At 34.4% G+C, this 21,569-nt stretch overlaps 1 protein-coding gene across 1 annotated transcript in view; it reads right to left on the bottom strand.

Annotated features, from left to right (window-relative positions):
- The window catches only part of cyst (rho guanine nucleotide exchange factor 18 cysts), a 402,635-nt gene that overhangs the window by 150,632 nt on the left and 230,434 nt on the right, over positions 1-21,569 (bottom strand). Inside the window, exons 7-8 of the mRNA XM_089102646.1 lie at positions 21,220-21,292; positions 12,295-12,418 (exon numbers count right to left, since the gene is read on the bottom strand). Of these exons, the coding sequence (XP_088958772.1) occupies positions 12,295-12,418; positions 21,220-21,292 (197 nt within the window). The remainder of the gene's footprint in view (positions 1-12,294; positions 12,419-21,219; positions 21,293-21,569) is intronic.

The following is a 21,569-nucleotide window of genomic DNA, read 5'->3' as shown; positions in this document are numbered from 1 at the left end:
GGCAGGAAGCAAAGGACATCAACAAGGACTTTGAGGAATAAAACAAGGAAGACCAATAAACAGAAGAAGAAGAAAAAGAAAAAGATTGTTAGATAAAAGAAGGATTTCTTCTCTTAAGATGACTTATCTCCCCCACAAGGAATCATATCCATCAATCAGTTCCTAATTGAATCTATTCAATGCTGAAAATGTTGATGTCAGTGTCAAGTATGGCTATTATGAACAATTTCACCCCCAACAACCCCTCTTGGAGAATGTATACTTTCAAATATTTTCTAATGACGGCCATTTCCTCGATTTTTTGTCAACGTTTAATAATCTAAATTTTGCGGGGAAGAAAAAGATAGATAATACAACTCTAAATGCTGGTGATTGTTTCTCCTATAATAACTGTATTCTACACAACCTATTCAAACAAATTAATGAATTTATTAATGGAAAATTGGTAAGCACTAGCAATAATTTATCAAACTGTACAAGCTACATACAACTTATGATCAAGTCGCCAAAGGCGTACAAGAAGTTGATAGGACAATCACTAAGCTATGAATATCGAACTGGTGTTGATACAGACGATGATTTGACTACTACTGTGACCCAGGAGTATCATCTGGTTGGAACATTACATCAGGAGATATTCAGTATATCCCAATGGCTACCCCACAATATCAAGATTGACATAAAGTTACAGATTGCCCTATCGAATTTCATTTTGAGAAAAACACTTCCTGCAGCACCCGATGCAAATGTCATTATCACATCGGCAATTTTCCAAGTCCAAAAACAACAAGTTATGAGCTATGTTGCATTGGCAGTGGAAAAGCTAAGAGCCAATGGCAACAACATTAAACTTCTTGTCCCCCATACGATCACCAATCAACGTCACATTGCCACCGGCTCTCGTAGCTATACCGATTCATCATTTATCAATGGCGAAATTCCATCAAAATTGGCTTTGGCCTTTGTGAAGAGTGATAGTGCCGTTGGATTCTGGACTGAATCCCCCCCATAATTTTAATTTTTTTGGTCTATCTAGCATTGTGTGCAAAGTGAATGGTATTCCACTGTACACTTTATCATTTGACAAAAAATCCTATAGAACTCTGTACGAGTTGACTATGCAATCCCTAGATCATGACTCTTAACTATTTGAAAATGGAATAACCGATTCAATGTTTTCAAAAAATCATGGTGTAATTGTTTTGGATTTGTCTGGCACACAGGATATGAGCATAGTACGAACAGGGAATGTACGTTTAGAGTGTACATTTGCCGATGCTATGACTGAGAGTATCACTCTAATATCATTGATTCAATTTGAAACTTATTAAGAAATGACCCCCGACGGCAGTATTCTACCAGACTTTGTACGGTGAAAACAAACCAAATAATCAGTGTATTTAACATGAATCAATACATGTCCCAGTACAAGTCATATTGTATACCTTCAGACTTCATTGAAAAAATTCCAAGTGTTAACAATACCCTAATTATTGTTAATAGCAGTCCATCGACTTTGAAGACCGGTCATTGGCTATGCATCTTTCAAACAGCGAAGAATATTGAATTTTTTGATTCTCTTGGCCTATCGTATAAATTCTACGCTCCATACATTAGCAACTTTATTGAAAGCAGTGGAAAAACCATTATTCAAAATCAACGAAGAGTACAGGATTTAATCACTAAGACATATGGCTTTCATGCATTACTCTTTTTCATTTTCAGATGCAGTGGCTACACCTACAACCAGTTTCTCAACATCTACGTTGACTTACCTCGATTGAACGACTTTCTAGTGGAGAATATACTTAAAAGTGTATTTAATATTGATTTTAGTGCCCTAAGAATAAAATGTTCTAAAGATGTATGTGAAATTGTTTATTAATAAAAAAAATCTATATGCATGATAAAAACGACTTTTCTACTCTTTGGATTTCATCCTCTACTAGATATTTGTCGACAACAACTAGTGTAGGTAGATTATCTGAATCCACAGTGTACTGATCCTGATGTACTGCAATGTCAGGGTCACATTTTCTACAGTAGAGGTTGACTTCACTCTTGTCATATCTCTTTGTATAGTCAATGATACTATTCTCATTCATTCTATAGAATTCACATGTTTCAATTTGCTTATTTGAAGCAATTTCATAAACAGTGTCCTCAAGTGTCGAATCACATTCTGTCACAGCCAAATAAAAATCAGTGGGCTTATAATCATAGGACTCAGTGTCTTCACAACAATGACGTAGAAACCATATTCTTTTGTTGTTCCAACAGTTGAATTGTTGACCCGGTTCCTCCTCCCGGAACAATCGAAAACCACGACGATACCAATCTCTTAGCAATAAACTAAAATCACGGTTAGGATTCTTTCCAATCATACCGGGATACGTACACTGCCACTGATTACACTTATCATAATGACAATTGGAGCATAGGTGTCCTCTAGGATGATAGTCAAACACCTCTTCAATACAGGAATTACAACCTTTAATTTGTACAGCATATCCTCTATGCAATTTATACGGGTTGCATAATCTACACTTTTCATCATACTCATCAATCATTGTACAATTCCCACATGATGATGACCAACTGCCCAGTGTGTACATACATAACGGACATGTATGGAACATTTTGTCATGTGTTGACGGTCTCACTACCCCAATGAAACTTAGGTAGCAACAAAAATAATTGTCTGAGAGAGAGAGAGAGAGGAGTAAATCATCCTTGAGCACCATCTTTCTCATGAAAAAAAAAGTCCTAAATTTCTAAACTGATGTTTAAAAGCATATTCACAATATCATTTTTCCGTGTCGTGATCAATATATCAATAAATTGTGTAAATGCATTTGGACCACGACGTAGAAGCTTCATACAATAGTCTAATGATGGAGAATAAGTTTTCATGATATTGACAAGCATTCCCTTATAAAATATCTTCTTTTGAATAGACAGATCTGGAAAATGGTCTTCTAGAATCAAACTTTTTTCCAAAAGAATTAGATTCCTCATGACTCGCTCTTTCTCGAATCTGTCCATTTTTTAGAGTCCTAATTCTCTCACAACCAATTTTAGACTAACCATAATTTCTTTTTGTACTTAGAAAATATACGCTAGTCTACTATAGAAAGAAAAAAATACCATTGATTTAGAAACAATTTTATTGAACATAATTCTATAATAATAATCACTGATGCATTTTGTTCTCATCAATATATTTCGATATGACATCTAATACTGACCGAGGTTTATTTATATGGAGAATATTCACTTTTCCAGCAAAACATAGTTGATCCTCCTGCTTAAATTTGCTTAATGATATCACATATCTAGCATACATAGTGTCCCATTCAAGACATAGTCTACAACCAGCAGTTATTTCCATAGTCACATTGGGTACTCGTATATCGTTGCTGCTGCTTTCGGTTCCATCATTAATCTCCAATAATGTAAATGCACAACTAATTTTTTTCCTCTACTAATATCCTCTCAAATAAACTATTCTTTTTTAATTCAATTCTCTGACAAAAATGAATTGTAAAGAAAACTATTCCTTTTATTCAAATCCCAACCACCAATCAAGTTATACTCACTCTCTTTGAAAAGGGGTATACAAGGTCCAGAATAACATAGAAATTGCTATAGCTTCGCGCAAATGCAGAAGGGCATGTGAGGGAGCGCTGAATCTCTTTGAAAAGATGTATACAAGGTCCAGAATAACATATAAATGGCTATAGCTCCGCTCAAATACAGAAGGACAAGTGAGGGAGCTCTGAATCTCATTGAAAAGGTGTATACAAGGTCCAGAATAACATATAAATTGCTTTAGCTGTGCCCAAATACGGAAGGCCATGTGAGGGAGTTCTGAATCTCTTTGAAAAGGGGTATACAAGGTCCAAAATAACATAGAAATTGCTATAGCTTCGCGCAAAGTATAAGACCATGTGAGGGAGCTCTGAATCTCTTTGAAAAGGTGTATACAAGGTCCAGAATAACATAGAAATTGCTATAGCTTCGCGCAAAGTATAAGGTTGATTACTACTGAAATCCCAAACATTTTTTTATGCTTGATGTTTTCATATTATGCCGAGAAATGTGGCCACTTTCAAAAAGTGTCTGTGGAGACAAAATATCCGCCAAAAAGCTTCATAGTTTCGTTATATTCGATTTGCCAAACGGTTAAGACATATAAATGCTTAATGTGAGGTGAACTAGCATGATGCTGTGGTAAGGCCCAAACTGCGTTCATCGGGTTATTAGAGTACGGTAGTACTTTAATCATCGTCAATACTTGGCTAAATATGAAATTATTTGATTAGTTAAAATACACAGATGGCTAGCTATATACTTGGCTTGGCTAGAACTTGATAAGCTAATTTGATTGGCTAAAATACGCAAGTAAGCCTAACTATACTAGTTGATGATGAATGCTTGGATAGGAGTTAAACGTAATAGTTGCAGCACTAACATAAGAACACACACACACATGCACAAGCACTGAACACACACTCAGATTCTTATCTAGAGTGTTGACTGTTTTGCATTATCACAGTGAAATAGTTCTATAGCAAGCCTTAGTAGAGCCGAATTAGTTCCTTATGGTAAAGTACAGGGAAAAAACTTATAGCCATATGCTAAAGAACAGGAAAAAAACTTTAGCCTTATGATAAAGTACAGGGAAAAACTTTAGCCTTATCCTAAAGTACAGGGGAAAAACTTTAGACTTACCCTAAAGTACAGGGAAAAACTTTAGCCTTATGCTCAAGTACAGAGGGAAAACTTTAGCCTTATGCTAAAGTATACTTTAGCCTTATGGTAAAAGCTTTAAACTTTAGCCTTATGGTAAAACACATTGACAAAACTTTATCCTTATGCTAAACAGGGAAAAAACTTTAGCCTTATGTTAAGATACAGGGAAAAAACTTTAGCCCTGTGCTAAAGTACAGGGACAAAACTTTAGACTTATCCTGAAGTACAGGGAAAAAACTTTAGCCTTATGCTAAAGTACAGAGGGAAAACTTTAGCCTTATGCTAAAGTACGGAAATTTTTTTTTAGCCTTATTCTAAAGTACAGGAATTTTTTTTAGCGTTATGCTAAAGTAAAGGGAAAAAACTTAAGCCTTATGCTAAAGAATAGGAAAAAGCTTAAGCCTTATGCTAAAGTACAGGACAAAAACTTTAGCCTTATGCTAAAGTACAGGAAACATTTTTTAGCCTTATGCTAAAGTACAGGGAAAAAAACACGAAAATCACAAAACGACACAAAGGACAAAAAACCTTAAAAACTGTTTATATACGAAATTTGTCTTAAATAAAAGGTACGACAGTATATGACAAAAGTATGAACACTGTGAAACCTACATCAAAAGTACAACTAAGTGTTACTACAGAATAATGTTAATAAAAGTATTTTTTATGTATTTCCATCCCAATGAAAAACGCCATCTACACAGAAGAAATCTCTTCTCTTCTTCCAACTAAAAAATCTAAATTGTACTTGAAAAGAAACAAAAAAGAAGGCGGAAACTTAACAAGTTATTATCTCCATTCTATTCAGGTATTGTATCCGACCATATTCCAAAGAGAAGAAAATCCAGCTATTAAGACGCAAAGAACACACAATTTATTCTGCAGAAAACAGATCCCTACTCACACTCACAAGAGGGAACGGTTGCCATGCAGGAATCACAAATTAGGGATAGGAGCCAAGGGACCATCAAGGAACTGTCATTTCCAATTCATTGCTGACTTTTATCCAGCAGAGGGAGGTGCAAGACGGCAACATTACAGTTGAAGTTAATGGTAAGTTGAGAATTCAGATGTAAAAAACTACCTTTCGAGATACAGCTTTCCTTAGCTCAGCGACTACAATTTGATCCCTTACGGTAGGTTTATAAGAATTAATACCTGATAACTAATGTAAGACCGATATTCTTGTAATATATGATACCAACAGAACGATGACGTGATGTGATCAAAATCTGTTTTATAGTCAATTTTCATTTTTCCTTATAGTTAACTCCTTAAAAACGCCTTTTTTTTCAATGAGTTTTAAATAATAATAATAATAATAAAAAAAAACTCTGGTCCTTTTTCGCAAACCGTAATCCAAGTGGGTCTAGGCAGGTTGATGATTTCACATACCATGGCTCTCAGCTCAGTATAGATGTATTCTCAGGCCTTTATACCCAGCAGAGACTGGAAGAAGTTCGGACAGTCTGCTTTCCATCGCAAATTAATATGGTACCGCAGCAAAATAACGATCACACATGAGCATTGATCCTGCCTATCCTTGCTTGTGCCCATTCTCCTTTGCTGATGCGAGGTATCATAGAACAGTTGCGTGATTAGTCCATAAAACAGCAAAAGGAGAATGTACTGTAGATTTTTAACATATTATTTGCGTCTTGCAGTGACAACCAGAGTATTGTGTATGTCAAATTCTCTTTCATCCCAATGAAAATTTTTGAAAAGCATCAAAATTTGAGACTGGGGGAGGGGGTTTGACCCCCTGTGCTCCCTGGATATGGCCTTGTATAAAAGCAATGAAATATTTCAATTTTTTTTTATTCAGGTGATATAAAGTTCTCTAGGAATAAAAATGTTGACCCTACCGAATAACCGGTAATTCAAGCAGCCCAGGGGCATAGCTCCTGTATTTTTACTGGAGGGAGGGGGGGGGGTAAGAGGGGTCCATACACAGACAGTCCAGGGGCATGGGCTATATAATATTTTTCCATCCAAATTATTGGGGAAGGCATCAACTTCCCCCTTGGGGCCCCCCCCCCCCCTAACAACGCCCATGAAGCAGCACTGTTATGAAGCAGCACCATTAAGCAGCAGAGGTGTGAGTCATTATTGTGAGACTGTCAAAGGACCATCTTAAAAAAGCCTGACAAACTCAATTCTGAATCGTCATAAGCAGAGGATATGTATGCTTTTTGGGAACATATTTCCTTTATATATACTACCACCAGAATCTTCAGGCTTTGATAAGTCACTAGTGCCATTTAAAGCATTCTGTTAGCCTTTTTTCCAATTCTGGGATCCAATTTCGGCATGAATAGACACAAAGTCGAGCATTGTAATAAAATATGCCCCCATCCCTGGAAATTTGGGACTATAAAATAATTATAAGGGAACCAAAGAGAGTAGAATAAGGAAAAACCATGAAAAAAATGTGTATTGCCTCATTGTTGGGGGGGGGGGGGTAAAGCATAGGTATATATTAAATGCGTAACCTAACCTAGGTACCTTCCCCCCCCCTAGACCCCAAAAAACAACAGTTTGAATATCGTATAAGCAATAAAAACCACGCTCTGTCTTGCATGACTCTATAGCGGTCTTTGAATTAACCCGTCAAAAACGGGTTTTTCGGGACTGGTTTCCTTGTAAAGCCCCATATAGTGCCCAAGTACCGAAACATATTACCTTAGAAAAACATATTTTTTGGGTCTAAATTCAGCTTCAACGGTTATCCATCCTAGTATATGGATTGGTGAGAAAAGAGAAATTACTTGACGACTCCTTCATTCATCATTGTTTCAAACACAGTAATTACTGTTATTTTCTTTGTGACTGAATAACTTCAAAATTTAATCACTTTTCGCAATGAGTGTGTTATGGTTTTGAACGTCCAATGTATGGCAAGTAATGCCTCAGTTTTTTATGACGGAAAAAAATTGACACCCTGCTTGATGACATATTTGATGGGGAAAAAAGCTTTTACCTCAAATTAAAAATTAAATTTTTGCGACCAGATAAAACTGAATTTATGACAACCGAAAAAATAAAAAAAATAAGGCTAAAAATAGAAGCTTTGGGCTGTTATGACGTAAGAATTATGAATTTTTCGCAAACATTCAAATATGAACTTAAAAAAAAAAAAAAAAAAAATCTGCAATAACACTTCTAGTGACGATAAAAAATCAATGACACAAATAGCCACGATAATAAAGTTACATTGCAAAAAGTCGTACCATCGCAATTTTCTATGTGTGTAATTTTTGTGGATGTGACCTCTTTGTAAGTACACAGACATGGCTGATATATAAATATATAAATATATATATATATATATATATATATATATATATATATATATATATATATATATATATATATATATATATATATATATATATATATATATATATATATATATATATATATATATATATATATATATATATATATATATATATATATATATATATATATATATATATATATATATATATATATATATATATATATATATATATATATATATATATATATATATATATATATATATATATATATATATATATATATATATATATATATATATATATATATATATATATATATATATATATATATATATATATATATATATATATATATATATATATATATATATATATATATATATATATATATATATATATATATATATATATATATATATATATATATATATATATATATATATATATATATATATATATATATATATATATGATAAGTGAGATCCCTGGCCAAAGGTCGCTTTCAGAATTTCTGTTCCAAAACAACAGATGAATAGCTCTGTCTTTCACCTAGAACTATTTTACCTCAGAGCTATGAAACGTCCAGACGAGTGCTTTATTGAGCATGGTTTAATGTTTACTTAAATTGCTTGCCAAAGTTTCAAGGATAATCATATGCAAAACTCATTGAAAACTACAAGTTGAGGATTTGCATCTGAAGAAAATATGCCGAGTTCGCCAAATAATGATAACTATTGAGTCCAGCGGGCTGTTAGCTACCAGTTAAATCTCTCTTTCGCACAAGGGAACAAATGAAGGGACAAGAAAGAGGAAGAAGAGATATAGTGGGGGGAGGAGAGGAGAGACAATCGGTAAGGGAAAACATTATCGATGAGGTTTGCATTTTACAACACAAATTCGTTGTTCTTATCCCCACATAGAAAGAAACTACTTTTCTTAGTTGCACTGTACTTATTCGTAAAAGAAGTTGGTTTTCTTCGCTAATTCTCTTGCTCTTTCAAGCGTGTTGCTTTCCAACAAAAGCAAATTCAGTACAAGTCACAGCACATACAGTAGGTAACTTGTACCTGCTGTATTTTGCATCTCTGATGTGAATAACGCTAATAAATATTTTTCGTTTCCGAAAAGAAATTTCGCCACTAGTTTAAGTCTGGTATGTCAGGGGCCCGATTTCCTAATCACATGGGGAGTACTTATGATTACAGCAGTAGGGAGGCTTATCCACAACCAAGGAAGGATCCGAAAAAAGCTGGAGTATTAATCAGTACGACAGAGGCTATAATTCATAACAATCTTTGACCCTAGAATGTAAATAAGACTAGATGTTACAGGTGTGTTTCCAGAAATATTCCTTGAGCACCTTCAATAGGTGACCAAAAGAATCTTGAATCAGTCCAAAAACGTGCGACAAAAGGCATTCACCAATGTAAAATTCGAGATATACATCTTGCCTTGAGAAACTAAAGGATAGTAGCATGGCAAAATATTAAAAATAATCTCTCTTTTAAACCCGAACAGCTGAGCTACGGAACTCAATTAGTGAGGAAAACATTTCTCCTCTGTGTACAGGAGCTGCCAAATGTGCAGTAAATAAAGGGTGGTGCTTAAAGCTTTGGCTCAGGGAATGCCAATTATGGAGCAAACAACGAATACTGTGGATTTATAGGTTTTAGTTACACAAATTTATAATGTAAGTTCTGTTTAGTAAATTTTCTTTGGTTATTACCAATAAAATCATTTTTTGTAGTCTCCCACCCACTCCAATATATTCAAATTCAGGGTAATATGCTACTAATGCTACTACTTCGCAATAATGCTACTACTTCGGTTCGTCGCAGCAGTAAAAGTTGATTTCGATAACAAATGTATAAAAATCTCTAAAAATAGCTTGGAACCTCTTAAAATTGCCATAAGATGGTTAAAAAAAAGTATACCATTATAATAACCATGTTTGAAAACCTTTGACTGAGGGCCCCCCCATCCCTGGAAATTTGGGACTATAACGTAATTATAAGGGAACCAAAGAGAGTAGAATAGGGAAAAACCATGAAAAAAATGTGTATTGCCCCATTGTTGGGGGGGGGGGGTAAAGTATAGCATATATTAAATGCGTAACCTAACCTAGGTACCTTCCCCCCCCCTAAACCCCAAAAAACAACAGTTTAAATATCGTATAAGCAATGAAAACAACGCTTTGTGACTCTATGACTCTATAGCGGTCTTTGAATTAACCCGTCAAAAACCGGTTTTTCGGGACTGGTTTCCTTGTAAAGGCCCATATAGTGCCCAAGTACTGAAACATATTACCTTAGAAAAACATATTTTTTGGGTCTAAATTCAGCTTCGACGGTTATTCATCCTAGTATATGGATTGGTGAGAAAAGAGAAATTACTTGACGACTCCTTCATTCATCATTGTTTCAAACACAGTAATTACTGTTATTTTCTTTGTGGTTTAATGTTTACTTAAATTGCTTGTCAAAGTTTCAAGGATAATCATATGCAAAACTCATTGAAAACTACAAGTTGAGGATTTGCATCTGAAGAAAATATGCCGAGTTCGCCAAATAATAATAACTATTGAGTCCAGCGGGCTGTTAGCTGCCAGTTAAATCTCTCTTTCGCACAAGGGAACAAATGAAGGCACAAGAAAGAGGAAGAAGAGATATAGTGTGGGGAGGGAGGGAAGAAGAGGAGAGACAATCAGTGAGGGAAAACATTATCGATGAGGTTTGCATTTTACAACACAAATTCGATGTTCTTATCCCCACATAGAAAGAAACTACTTTTCTTAGTTGCACTGTACTTATTCGTAAAAGAAGTTGGTTTTCTTCGCTAATTCTCTTGCTCTTTCAAGCGTGTTGCTTTCCAACAAAAGCAAATTCAGTACAAGTCACAGCACATACAGTAGGTAACTTCGAGTATTTTGCATTTCTGATGTGAATCACGCTAATAAATATTTTTCGTTCCCAAAAAGAAATTTCGCCACTAGTTTAAGTCTGGTATGTCAGGGGCCCGATTTCCTAAACACATGGGGAGTACTTATGATTACAGCAGTAGGGAGGCTTATCCACAACCAAGGAAGGATCCGAAATAAACTGGAGTATTAATCAGTACGACAGAGGCTATAATTCATAACACTCTTTGATCTTAGAATGTAAATAAGACGAGATGTTACAGGTGTGTTTCCAGAAATATTCCTTAAGCATCTTCAATAGGTGACCAAAAGAATCTTGAATCAGTCCAAAAACGTGCGACAAAAGGCATTCACCAATGTAAAATTCGACATATACATCTTGCCTTGAGAAACTTAAGGATATTAGCATGACAAAATATTAAAAATAATCTCTCTTTAAACCCGATCTCTCTTTTTAAATATAAAAGAGAGATAGTCTCTTTTAGAGAAATATCTAAAAGAGAGATTTTAAATAGAAAAGAGAGATAATCTCTCTTTAAATCTCTCTTTTAAACCCGAACAGCTGAGCTACGGAACTCAATTAGTGAGGAAAACATTTCTCCTCTGTGTACAGGAGCTGCCAAATGTGCAGTCAATAAAGGGTGGTGCTTAAAGCTTTGGCTCAGGGAATGCCAAACAGCTGAAGTCATCGCCACTATCTAAATTTTACATTACTTAATCTGGGATGGTAAATTAGATTGAATGTACCAAACTTGATACTTTTGGTAAATTTCATATTGGATACTTATTTTCATTTGAAAACAAAACATTTTTTTACTCTCCTGGAGCAAGGTTAGTTCCATTCATACTCAAAGCCAGGATTTTCTTACATTTTTCTGTTTCAAAAATATGATAAATAAAGGGAAGCATAACATTTTAGTCGGTGTTGCCAAGTTGGCCCGCGAGAATAAATAAACAAAACTAAACAGTTAAATAGATATCAATTTTCGTCTATAAGGATTCTAACATTAACAATCTGCTGAATTCCAGAGACAAATATTTTAAGCTGTTACGTGCCATATTTTTCGGCCTATTCTTTGCAGATTTTCATCCAGAGTTCTATTTTTTAGGTTTGGTGCCAGCTACTACTGGAAGCGACTTAACTGCATCTGGAGCTCTTTTTTTTATACTTAAAATTGAACCCCCCCCCCCTTTTTTTCTGTTTTTAAATATCTATGGTTGCGAAAGCTTCTGCTTAACCAATTTAGACAATGACGTTTCATTCTCAGTCTCCTGGGTACTTTAAGGCAAGACTGAGATTAATAACCAATATCTGATACTGCAAAGAAAAAAACTTACTGTCACAATGGAGCGCTGATTTGTTATTCAGTGCTTTGGTACACACGTCGCAGGTTACAATTTGACTATTGCTGTGTGAAACAGAAACAAAATGATGGGAACTACTTTTTTTCTTCTCCTTGTCCTGAAAAATTTCATTTTGTTATAAGCCAACGAAAAAAAAAGAAAAAAGAATACCATATATATATATATATATATATATATATATATATATATATATATATATATATATATATATATATATATGTATTCAGCGTTCTTATTATACGAAAGGATAGTCCGGTTGCCCATGGCGTGGCAACAAAATACACCAGCAGTTATGTCTTTGAAGTAACAAGAACATCAAAATACAAATATTCCCCCCTTTTTTATCAATATTAGACCTATTCATACCTGAGAATCGTGATTTTCTTGTTTTTCTGTCGCTTGTCTCAAAATTATAAAGTTCTTAGGGCAGACTAGGCTAGCTTATAAAGACTAGGGTAGACTAGTTTGGATTGGCTAAACCAAGACTAGGCTAGAATTGTTTGGATTGGCTGACTATAATCTTGGGAAACATCTGGTCTTTCAAAATTTTAATGTAGACAAAATTTAGCTCTACACTCGTAGTTTATATAAATACTATAAATACTACATATATAAATACTACACTCCTAGTTATATATATTTTTCACAGCACTTGTCTTAGATTAAGTCCATCCAAGGTATGACTGTGTGTGTCAATAGGATATGTTGTTCAAACTTTAAGATCCTGTGTTACAGATAAAACAGCATTTTCTAAGATTAGGCCCAAGCTTTAAATGTGTGGCCAAGATTGGTTGTGGCGGAGATACAGAAGTCTATAGGTCCGGGAATTAATAAGAGCCTTTCGATAAAAGCTAATTAAAAGAACGTTATTTCCTATTAGCAAACACATGAACAATAAAGATGCACTCCTTTTGTCCTGATCATTTCCCTTATAATGATAATCCCCTTCTTATTCTGGAATATGTCTTTCAGCCGAATATATTTTACCTCATAACCTTCTCCATTCTTTTCCCCAATTTGTCAATTGCTCTCATGCCAATTATGTAAGGATCTACTCTCCACGCGACAAGCATCAACTACGATAAATTAGGCACATCCTTTCACTTCATAAAAATAATTGTTCCGTCAAAAGGTTGATCGGAGATAGACCCAGCAGAATGTGGAGGCCGAATCAAAGAAATTTGTTTATTGAAGTCTTTTTTTATGAAAAATGGAATTTCCGCAAACTTCACACGTCCACCAAATTCTATATACTCATGATTATATAATATAACGCTTCAGTTCGAAAAAAGCCACATTCCCACCGAGTATGTTTTCGTAAGATAGGAGGAAATAGACCCAGCGAAATATTGAGATAGGACTAGTCATAAGAAAAATTTTGCTTATGAAACCTATTATTTTAATTTTCCCATTTAAAAAATTGTAAAAAAAATTTCAAATTTTTTAATTTTCTCACTTCATAAAAATAATTGTCCCGTCAAAAGGTTGATCGGAGATAGACCCAGCAGAGTGTGGAGGCCGAATAATAGAAATTTGTTTATTGAAGTCCTTTTTTTTATGAAAAATGGAATTTCCGCAAACTTCGCACGTCCACCAAACTCTATACACTCATATTTATACTATAACGCTTCAGTTCGAAAAAAGCCGCATTCCCACCGAGTATGTTTTCGTAAGATAGGAGGAAATAGACCCAGCGAAATATTGAGATAGGACTAGTCATAAGAAAAATTTTGCTTATGAATTTTCCCATTCAAAAAATTGTAAAAAAAATTCAAATTTTTTAATTTTCTCACTTCATAAAAATAATTGTTCTGTCAAAAGCTTGATCGGAGATAGACCCAGCAGTGTGGAAGCCGAAAAAGAGAAATTTGTTTATTGAAATCCTTTTTTTATGAAAAATGGAATTTCCGCAAACTTCGCACGTCCACCAAACTCTATACACTCAAATTTATACTATAACGTTTCAGTTCGAAAAAAGCCGCATTCCCACCGAGTATGTTTTTTAGTAAGATAACAGGAAATAGACCCAGCGAAATATCGAGATAGGACTAGTCATTAGAAAAATGTTGCTTATGGAACCTTTTATTTTAATTTTCCGAATCAAATGAGCCCTCTCCCGATATTTTAGGACAATTGGTTCGATGCAATCACCCCTGGAAAAAAAAAACAACACAGAAACATGCATTCGTGGTTTTTCTTTGGGCAAAAAAAATAATCCACATTTATGCAAATGGGAGCTTGAAACTTCTACAGTGCGGTTCTCTGTAACACTAATTCTGATGGTGTGATTTTCATTAAGATTCCTTGACTTTTAGGAAGTGTTTGCCCACTTTTTGAAAATTTGGCAAATTTTCTGAGTCTCGTAGCTTTTGAAGGGTAACACTAAAAATAATGAACCTTCTAAATTTTGAATCAACATAATAAGCCGATTCTTTTGATGTATCTATTGATATCAAAATTCCGTTTTTGAGTTTCGGCTACTGTTGAGCCACGTCACTCTTTACTTACAGTTCTTTACCACAAACTATATAATAGCTATACTCTCGTGTTTTATGTGATTTTTCATTTTAATTTCTGTTCATTTTGGGGTTTTATTCAGCCGTCTTTAAGTCCGAATTACTATATGACTTAATTTCTTCTCGTCTTAGGTTTTAGTCTGATTTTCCTTTTTTCAAAAAACTCCTTTTTGAGAAAGTTTTTTTTTTTTAAGTTAAAAATTGATACAACTAACCGAGTTACAGGTTTTTTCTTCTGTCAAGATTCCTTTGCTTTGCTACAATAAACTAACAAAAACTCAAACCTCAAGAATTCGGATTTGGGAATTGAAAAAGACATTAGATAGAGTTTAGCTTCACTTTTTTCTCCTTTCCTCTGAGTGTCATCCCCTCTCAGAAATTCTTAATGACAAATAAGAGATTATTGAAGGCAACGGGGCGTATTGTAGCAACAGACAGCTAGCTTTATCAGCTGTCGTGCAATAAATACAAATCTTTTCTGTCCTTGTACCTTAAAGGGATCGTTACATCCCTGGCGATGTTTATCAAAGGTTATCTTATAAATCATTGATCTTAAGGTTCTCAACTAGGAATTGATGACCAAGGTTTATATTAACGGCTGAAGTAATTTTGCGATCTAAAATTGCTTTCCAATTGCCATTTGATCTGCTGATAGTGCTTCGGATCCAAAAACATACGGACGTTAAATTATATTTGGCCAATTGCCATTTGATCTGCTGATAGTGCTTCGGATCCAAAAAAATACGGACGTTAAATTATATTTGGCCAATTGCCATTTGATCTGCTAATAGTGCTTCGGATCCAAAAACATAAGGACGTTAAATTATATGTGTCCAAATGCCATTTGATCTGCTGATAGTGCTTCGGATCCAAAAAAATACGGACGTTAAATTATATTTGACCAAGTGCCATTTGATCTGCTAATAGTGCTTCGGATCCAAAAACATAAGGAAGTTAAATTATATTTGGCCAATTGCCATTTGATCTGCTAATAGTGCTTCGGATCCAAAAACATACGGAAGTTAAATTATATTTGGCTTTCTACACGTTGTATCATCTACGCCATCTTTGGTGTTTTATCGCAACAACCAGTTTTTGTCTTTATACCGATACAAAACAAATCTATGATGAATTGGGGAAGAAGGGTATGAGTCCACGTTCAAAATCGTTAAAATCTGTTAAAGAAGGCGGAAACTACCCGGACACAGTGTATGACAGAGGTTTATTCAGTTTCTCCCTCCCTCCTATAAAGTCATTCAATTATAATTATCTCTTCTCCTTCCTCCCCCTCCCTTAAAAAGAGAGGTGAAGAAAAATAATGCGGAAGGAAAAATTTTGAGGATTTAGAAAGAATTCACTCTATAACTGTTCCCCAAAACATGCCCACGCTATATGTGGCTTTCATGAAATGTCATAAGCTCAAGAGATATATGCAATTGAAAGGTGAAGAGAGGCTTTGTAATTAGGTGAGAGTATTGAGGCAGCGGGCAAAGCTCTTCTAAGCTTTGGGATTACGAGCAAACGAAAAATTAATCAATTGAAATTTGGAACCTATCAGAATATTTTTTACGTACCGACTAGCAACAAAATAGCTATATGAGAAAGTTCCAAGTAATGTTTACTAGCCCGACACTGGTAAACAAGAGATCTAATAGACTTTTTTTCGGTTAAGTGGCTTGTTCTTCGAATTATGGCATAGAAAATGGGTTAACCGCAATAGCTTTTCTAAGTCTAGCAGGGACGTGATTTGAGAGGTGAAGGACCTCTCCCCTTCCAAAGGGAGTGGGCCCATAAAATATGTACAAAAGATGGAGAGTACCTGAAAATGGGGTAAGATAGGTTTTCCATCTGTTTTGTCCATCTCACCTAGGAAAAATTAGTGATTCTCGTCCTCTCCTTTAAAAACGGAAGGAGATTGACATTTGACATTGACAAATGACATTTGAGCTCTTGAGGTAAGACTCTTTGAAACTGTCTTGGAAAAATTTCCTTCTTACACATTCTCCAAAACATGATCAGGCATGTTTCTTGAAGAATCCCACAAGCTTGAAAGATTCCGAAGGCAATGCAACGCTGAAGAGACGCTCTTAAAGTTCTGAATATTGAGACAGTGGGTGAAGTTCCGTTTAGCCTTAGATTATAGCCAAACCACACTGTAGGATAAATTAATTCGGATCTGTCATTTCAATTCAATTCAATTTATTCGAATAAAAACATAACACAAACATTAATAACAATAAAGATCCTAGAAGATAACTTGTTAAGAATCTAAGATTTAAAATCTAACATTTAAAATCTAAGATGATGCTAGCCGTATTCGTGTCTTTTACGATTGACGTGGACATACAACGACCCTAGCAACTTTTTGCCAGAGGTCAATGTCGGTGTCTCAACTATCCCACTGAGCACAAGAATTGACCATAAACCTTACCTTGCGGGATGTTAACCACCATATAATATTTGTTGACTGAAGTAAAAGGTTATGTTTTAGTTAAAGCTATGAAAGGAATTGAATTTAGCTTCGGCAGCCAGATTTCCCGAATTCCAACAATAATATATTTTTTCTTCAGACAAATGACCGGTTCAATTACGCTTAAAGTCACAAATGGAAGTAAATTTGTCTAGCCCGAAAAATTGCAACCAAATAAATACAAGTTATGCGCTGGTAAAATATATCACAGAGGTATTAAAAAATGTTTTTTTCTCTAAGGTTTCTAGGAAGACTATAGGATTTCGTTTTCAAGCCCGAATCCACATGGCAACATGGCTTTGTCGTGTCTGTTTGCCAAAAATTGAAGTCTACCGTCAAAACTTACCTTAAGAATTTTTAATAGTTCAGAATGTTCCGAGAATATGAGATAGGTATCCATTTCAGACGTCCTAGGAGGTCAAAGCTGCATAAGAGGCTCAAAAAGGTTTGAATCTAATATTACCCAAGTAAATTAAACAAAACCAGTAGAATATTAATAGAAAGAAATATGGGTAACCTCAGACAGCTACTAAAAAAAAAAAAAAAAAAAAAAAAAAAAAAAAAAAAAAAAAAAATGGATAGGTCAGCAAATTGAATTTTGGGTCACTTATTTCATTAATTAAACGAACCAAATGTCACCCTTTGCTAATCATTTGACTTTTAGTAGTTTTACTTAACTTTGTCCGTTTCTTCAAGGTTAAAGAAGATAGAGTCTTCAAAGGAGTTAAATGCTTTTTTTTTATAGGTAATGTTTGGTTGAGTTATTTTAAGGAAATGAAGCCGTGGTTCCGACACACATTTTTACAAGCAAGATTCGTTAGTAGGGAGCATGAATCGCCAGAGTGAAGTACAAAGGGCGAAAACCGATTACAAGATTTACCAAAGACCAGAAAGAGAAAATAAAAAATAAAAAAAAAGATCAATCTTTAAATATACTAACAAAATTTTTTTCTTGCTAATCGGAACACTTGAAATTTTTTAGACTAAAAACAGCGTAGCACGGTCATGATATAGGCCTACTTTAGGGCTGTCGGAGCACAACTCCCTATGTCATGACTACCCTATGTTTTAATTTTTTGTGTTCTGAGTCGCAACAGTAAATCCTATTTTGTGTAATCTTTAGTTTATTTCTTTTAATCCTGTTAGTTTTTATCTGTTTTTGACATCTTAATACATTATTTACGACCTTTTTAACACCTCCCCCCAAACTACCCGTGTTATTATTGCTTGTTTTCCTTTTTTCGTTCGTGTGGTTATTGACTCGAAAGTCCAATTTCTGTACATCTGGGCTTGCGATAGACATTTTCAATTTAAAATCTTGTCATATTTTTAGTCGTAAACAAAGCGAAAACAATGGATACTTACATTACTTCCATATTACTTTTCATTAATCCAGCATTATTTGTGTATAAAAGACTCCAAGTGCTGCAGTTCGAGCACAAGAGGGAAACCTTAAAACGCAGCACGCCCCCGTAAAACCATAAAATCTGAACGATGTGTCTATGATATTCCATATGATTCATAAACATTGCTTATTTTTTCGCCACTCCCCTCCCTTCCCGAAATAAATTTCGGGAAGGATAACTACTTCAGTTTTACGATATCAACGATTCTAGTGAAGTTTAGAACCAACCTTTTTCTGTCGCTATCCCAACAATCAAACAAATATTCAGAACACACTTTCAATTTGCACTGTTATTGAGAGTCTGATAAATATTATATTTGCCAAAGGTCCCCACTAATTTATCAAAGTACTTCTCTATTGACACTTAAGATAAATAGTTTATGAGATCACACGAAAGATAAGAACATGTAGCAGTGTCATCGTTTAGATACATTGTACTAAATTCGTTAAATATAATTTGGAATTATTTTATATATGTCCCCCTCCTCCATATATCTGCGCGATTTCGTAGCGTATATTTTATTTGTCCACGGGGGATTGGAGCCAACCCAGAACAATATTGAGGGAGAGGACTCCGGGAAGGTGAGCGCACAACAGTTTATTTTTGACGCTACATTTGGGGAGGGGAAGACATATAAAAAGGCAAAAACAATCCTTTATGCAATCCATGGGAAATTGTGAGGGGAAACTGTAAGATATGCTGTTTTGGCAAATTTTCATTACAATAAAGTTTGAATTTATTAAGATACCCCCCCCTCCTGGTTATTAGCTCTTATTTTATTTGCTCAGCAAGGCAATCCACATCGATTTGGAAGAGTACCCTGAGGGAGAGAACTAGGGACATGCACGTACACAATAACTTATTTTATGGGACATTTTTCAGGGTAGTGATCCCCGATTACAAAAAAAGGAAAATGACAGGGAAATTATACAAAACACATCGAAACTTATGAGGGAAATCTTGAGATACTGAGAGGAGTTGAGACCCAATATGAGATCAGACTGGAAAAGAAAAAGCTGTAGGATCAGTATCTACATAAATTATTCCGCAAAATTTTTCACAGCAACAGGTCAATTTTATATTCAGGAAAAGTGGAAGTTAAAAAAAAAATATTGGTATGGTACTTAACACCATTGAAACGACTATATTCACAAGGGTAGTTTCTTAGAGACAGAGAAAGAAGCTTATATATAATTTTTTAATATTTGGAAAACACGACGCTTTTTTTGCAAGGAATTTGTTTCAATTAGCTCGCCCTAAAATGTTTCCCAGTTTGTTTCCTTTCCTAGAAATCTGATATGGAAGTAATTTTACAAAGTGAAGAATAATTTTGCACTTATTTGTCTTAGGCCTCCCCTATCTATCTCCTTTTCTTTTCCTTCTCCAGTTAGCTCATGACGCTCAGGGAAACGACTTAAACTGGTTAATTGTATGGTATACATACAGATGAAGGATATGGGAGAAATCAACCGAAAAAAAAAAATTGAAAGCTCCCAACCTTCACATTAGAAGCATATGAAGGTCGTTTACGGTCCGCAGGCCACATCTTTCTAGACTTCATTTCTATATTCCTGCAAGACTTCTACCCGTTGGACGCAACCCTATACATACTCACTTTAGTACTAATCCAAACAATGATCTACTACCCCTATATGAAGGATATCGGGAAATGGTGTCACAGATATTTATACTTTGCTTGTATTTCCTGCCATTTCAAAGTACCAAGGAAATCAAAATTAAAACTTTTTTGAAGTTGTGAAGCTTGTTTGAAGTTGAAAATCATGAAGTTTTTAGGGAAGAATTAAATTTTCGTCAGTGTTACCACGCTGAATCGTGAAAATTAATAAGTGAAATCAACCGATTAAATTTAAAAGAAAGCTGCACCTTATTAAGCTGTCATTGATGTATGTTTTTAGCTTATTTTTACCCACGTTTCTTTTTTTGAAATTTGGCACCTGGTATTACTAGAAATTGCATAACTACACATGGAAGTCTTTTTAATTAAAAAGTGAATCCTGATTTTTCCTGATTTATCAAGACAAATATGGTTGATTAAGTTTCCACTTACCATATTTATATTACATAAGTATATGTTTTATACATTATAAATATATTTATATTATTATTATTATTATATTATTATTATATATTATTATATTATTATTATTATATTATATTTAATTTCCAGTGCCCTAAGTACTTTAATACCCTAAATTTTTATCAAGTAATTCAACATAAAAAAAAACTTTGAGGTATCTCTCAGATAATTTAAAAGCGTGAACAAAATAAAATCGGAGACAAAACTCGAATCTTAACAAACCCACTCCTTTCCTATTTTGTGTCACGGAAACATTACTGATGACAATCCTAATATTGGTCACGCAAGAAGTCAATCCAACCGTAACTAATGTTTACAAAAGAACAGCTGAAAACTGTGGACTTTCTAAAGGGAAAAACAATCCTATAGAGAAAGAAAAGCATTCATAAAAAGAGAAGATGACTTTACCTTTCGTTTTCGAAAGAAAATGCTTCCCCTCTTCTTTCGTTTCCCACTGGATTCATCGTCGTTGAAAGAGGGACTGAAAATGAAAATCAGAAAAAAGATCAGTAATGAAAATAGATCATCACAAAAATGGCAGGTGACTTTTATGTTGAGGGGAGGGGGTCAAAATAATTTTTCAGGCGAAGTGTTAAAAAACTGTACTTTTGGAGAAAATTGAAAACAGGAAGCAAACATAATACAAAATTCTGGCCTAGCGTGTTGGCCGTTGGGGGTAAGAATAAACATAAGAAATAAATCAACGTAAAAACAAAATATCAATTTAAAAAAAATACAAAAGAGACAGATTGACGTTA

This window comes from Artemia sp. Qi Xiang Cuo, chromosome 16, assembly GCF_049724085.1.
Source record: "Artemia sp. Qi Xiang Cuo chromosome 16, ASM4972408v1, whole genome shotgun sequence".
Classification (NCBI taxonomy): domain Eukaryota; kingdom Metazoa; phylum Arthropoda; class Branchiopoda; order Anostraca; family Artemiidae; genus Artemia; species Artemia sp. Qi Xiang Cuo.
Note: the sequence above shows the minus strand (reverse complement) of the source record. Positions and strands in the feature narration are given on the sequence as shown.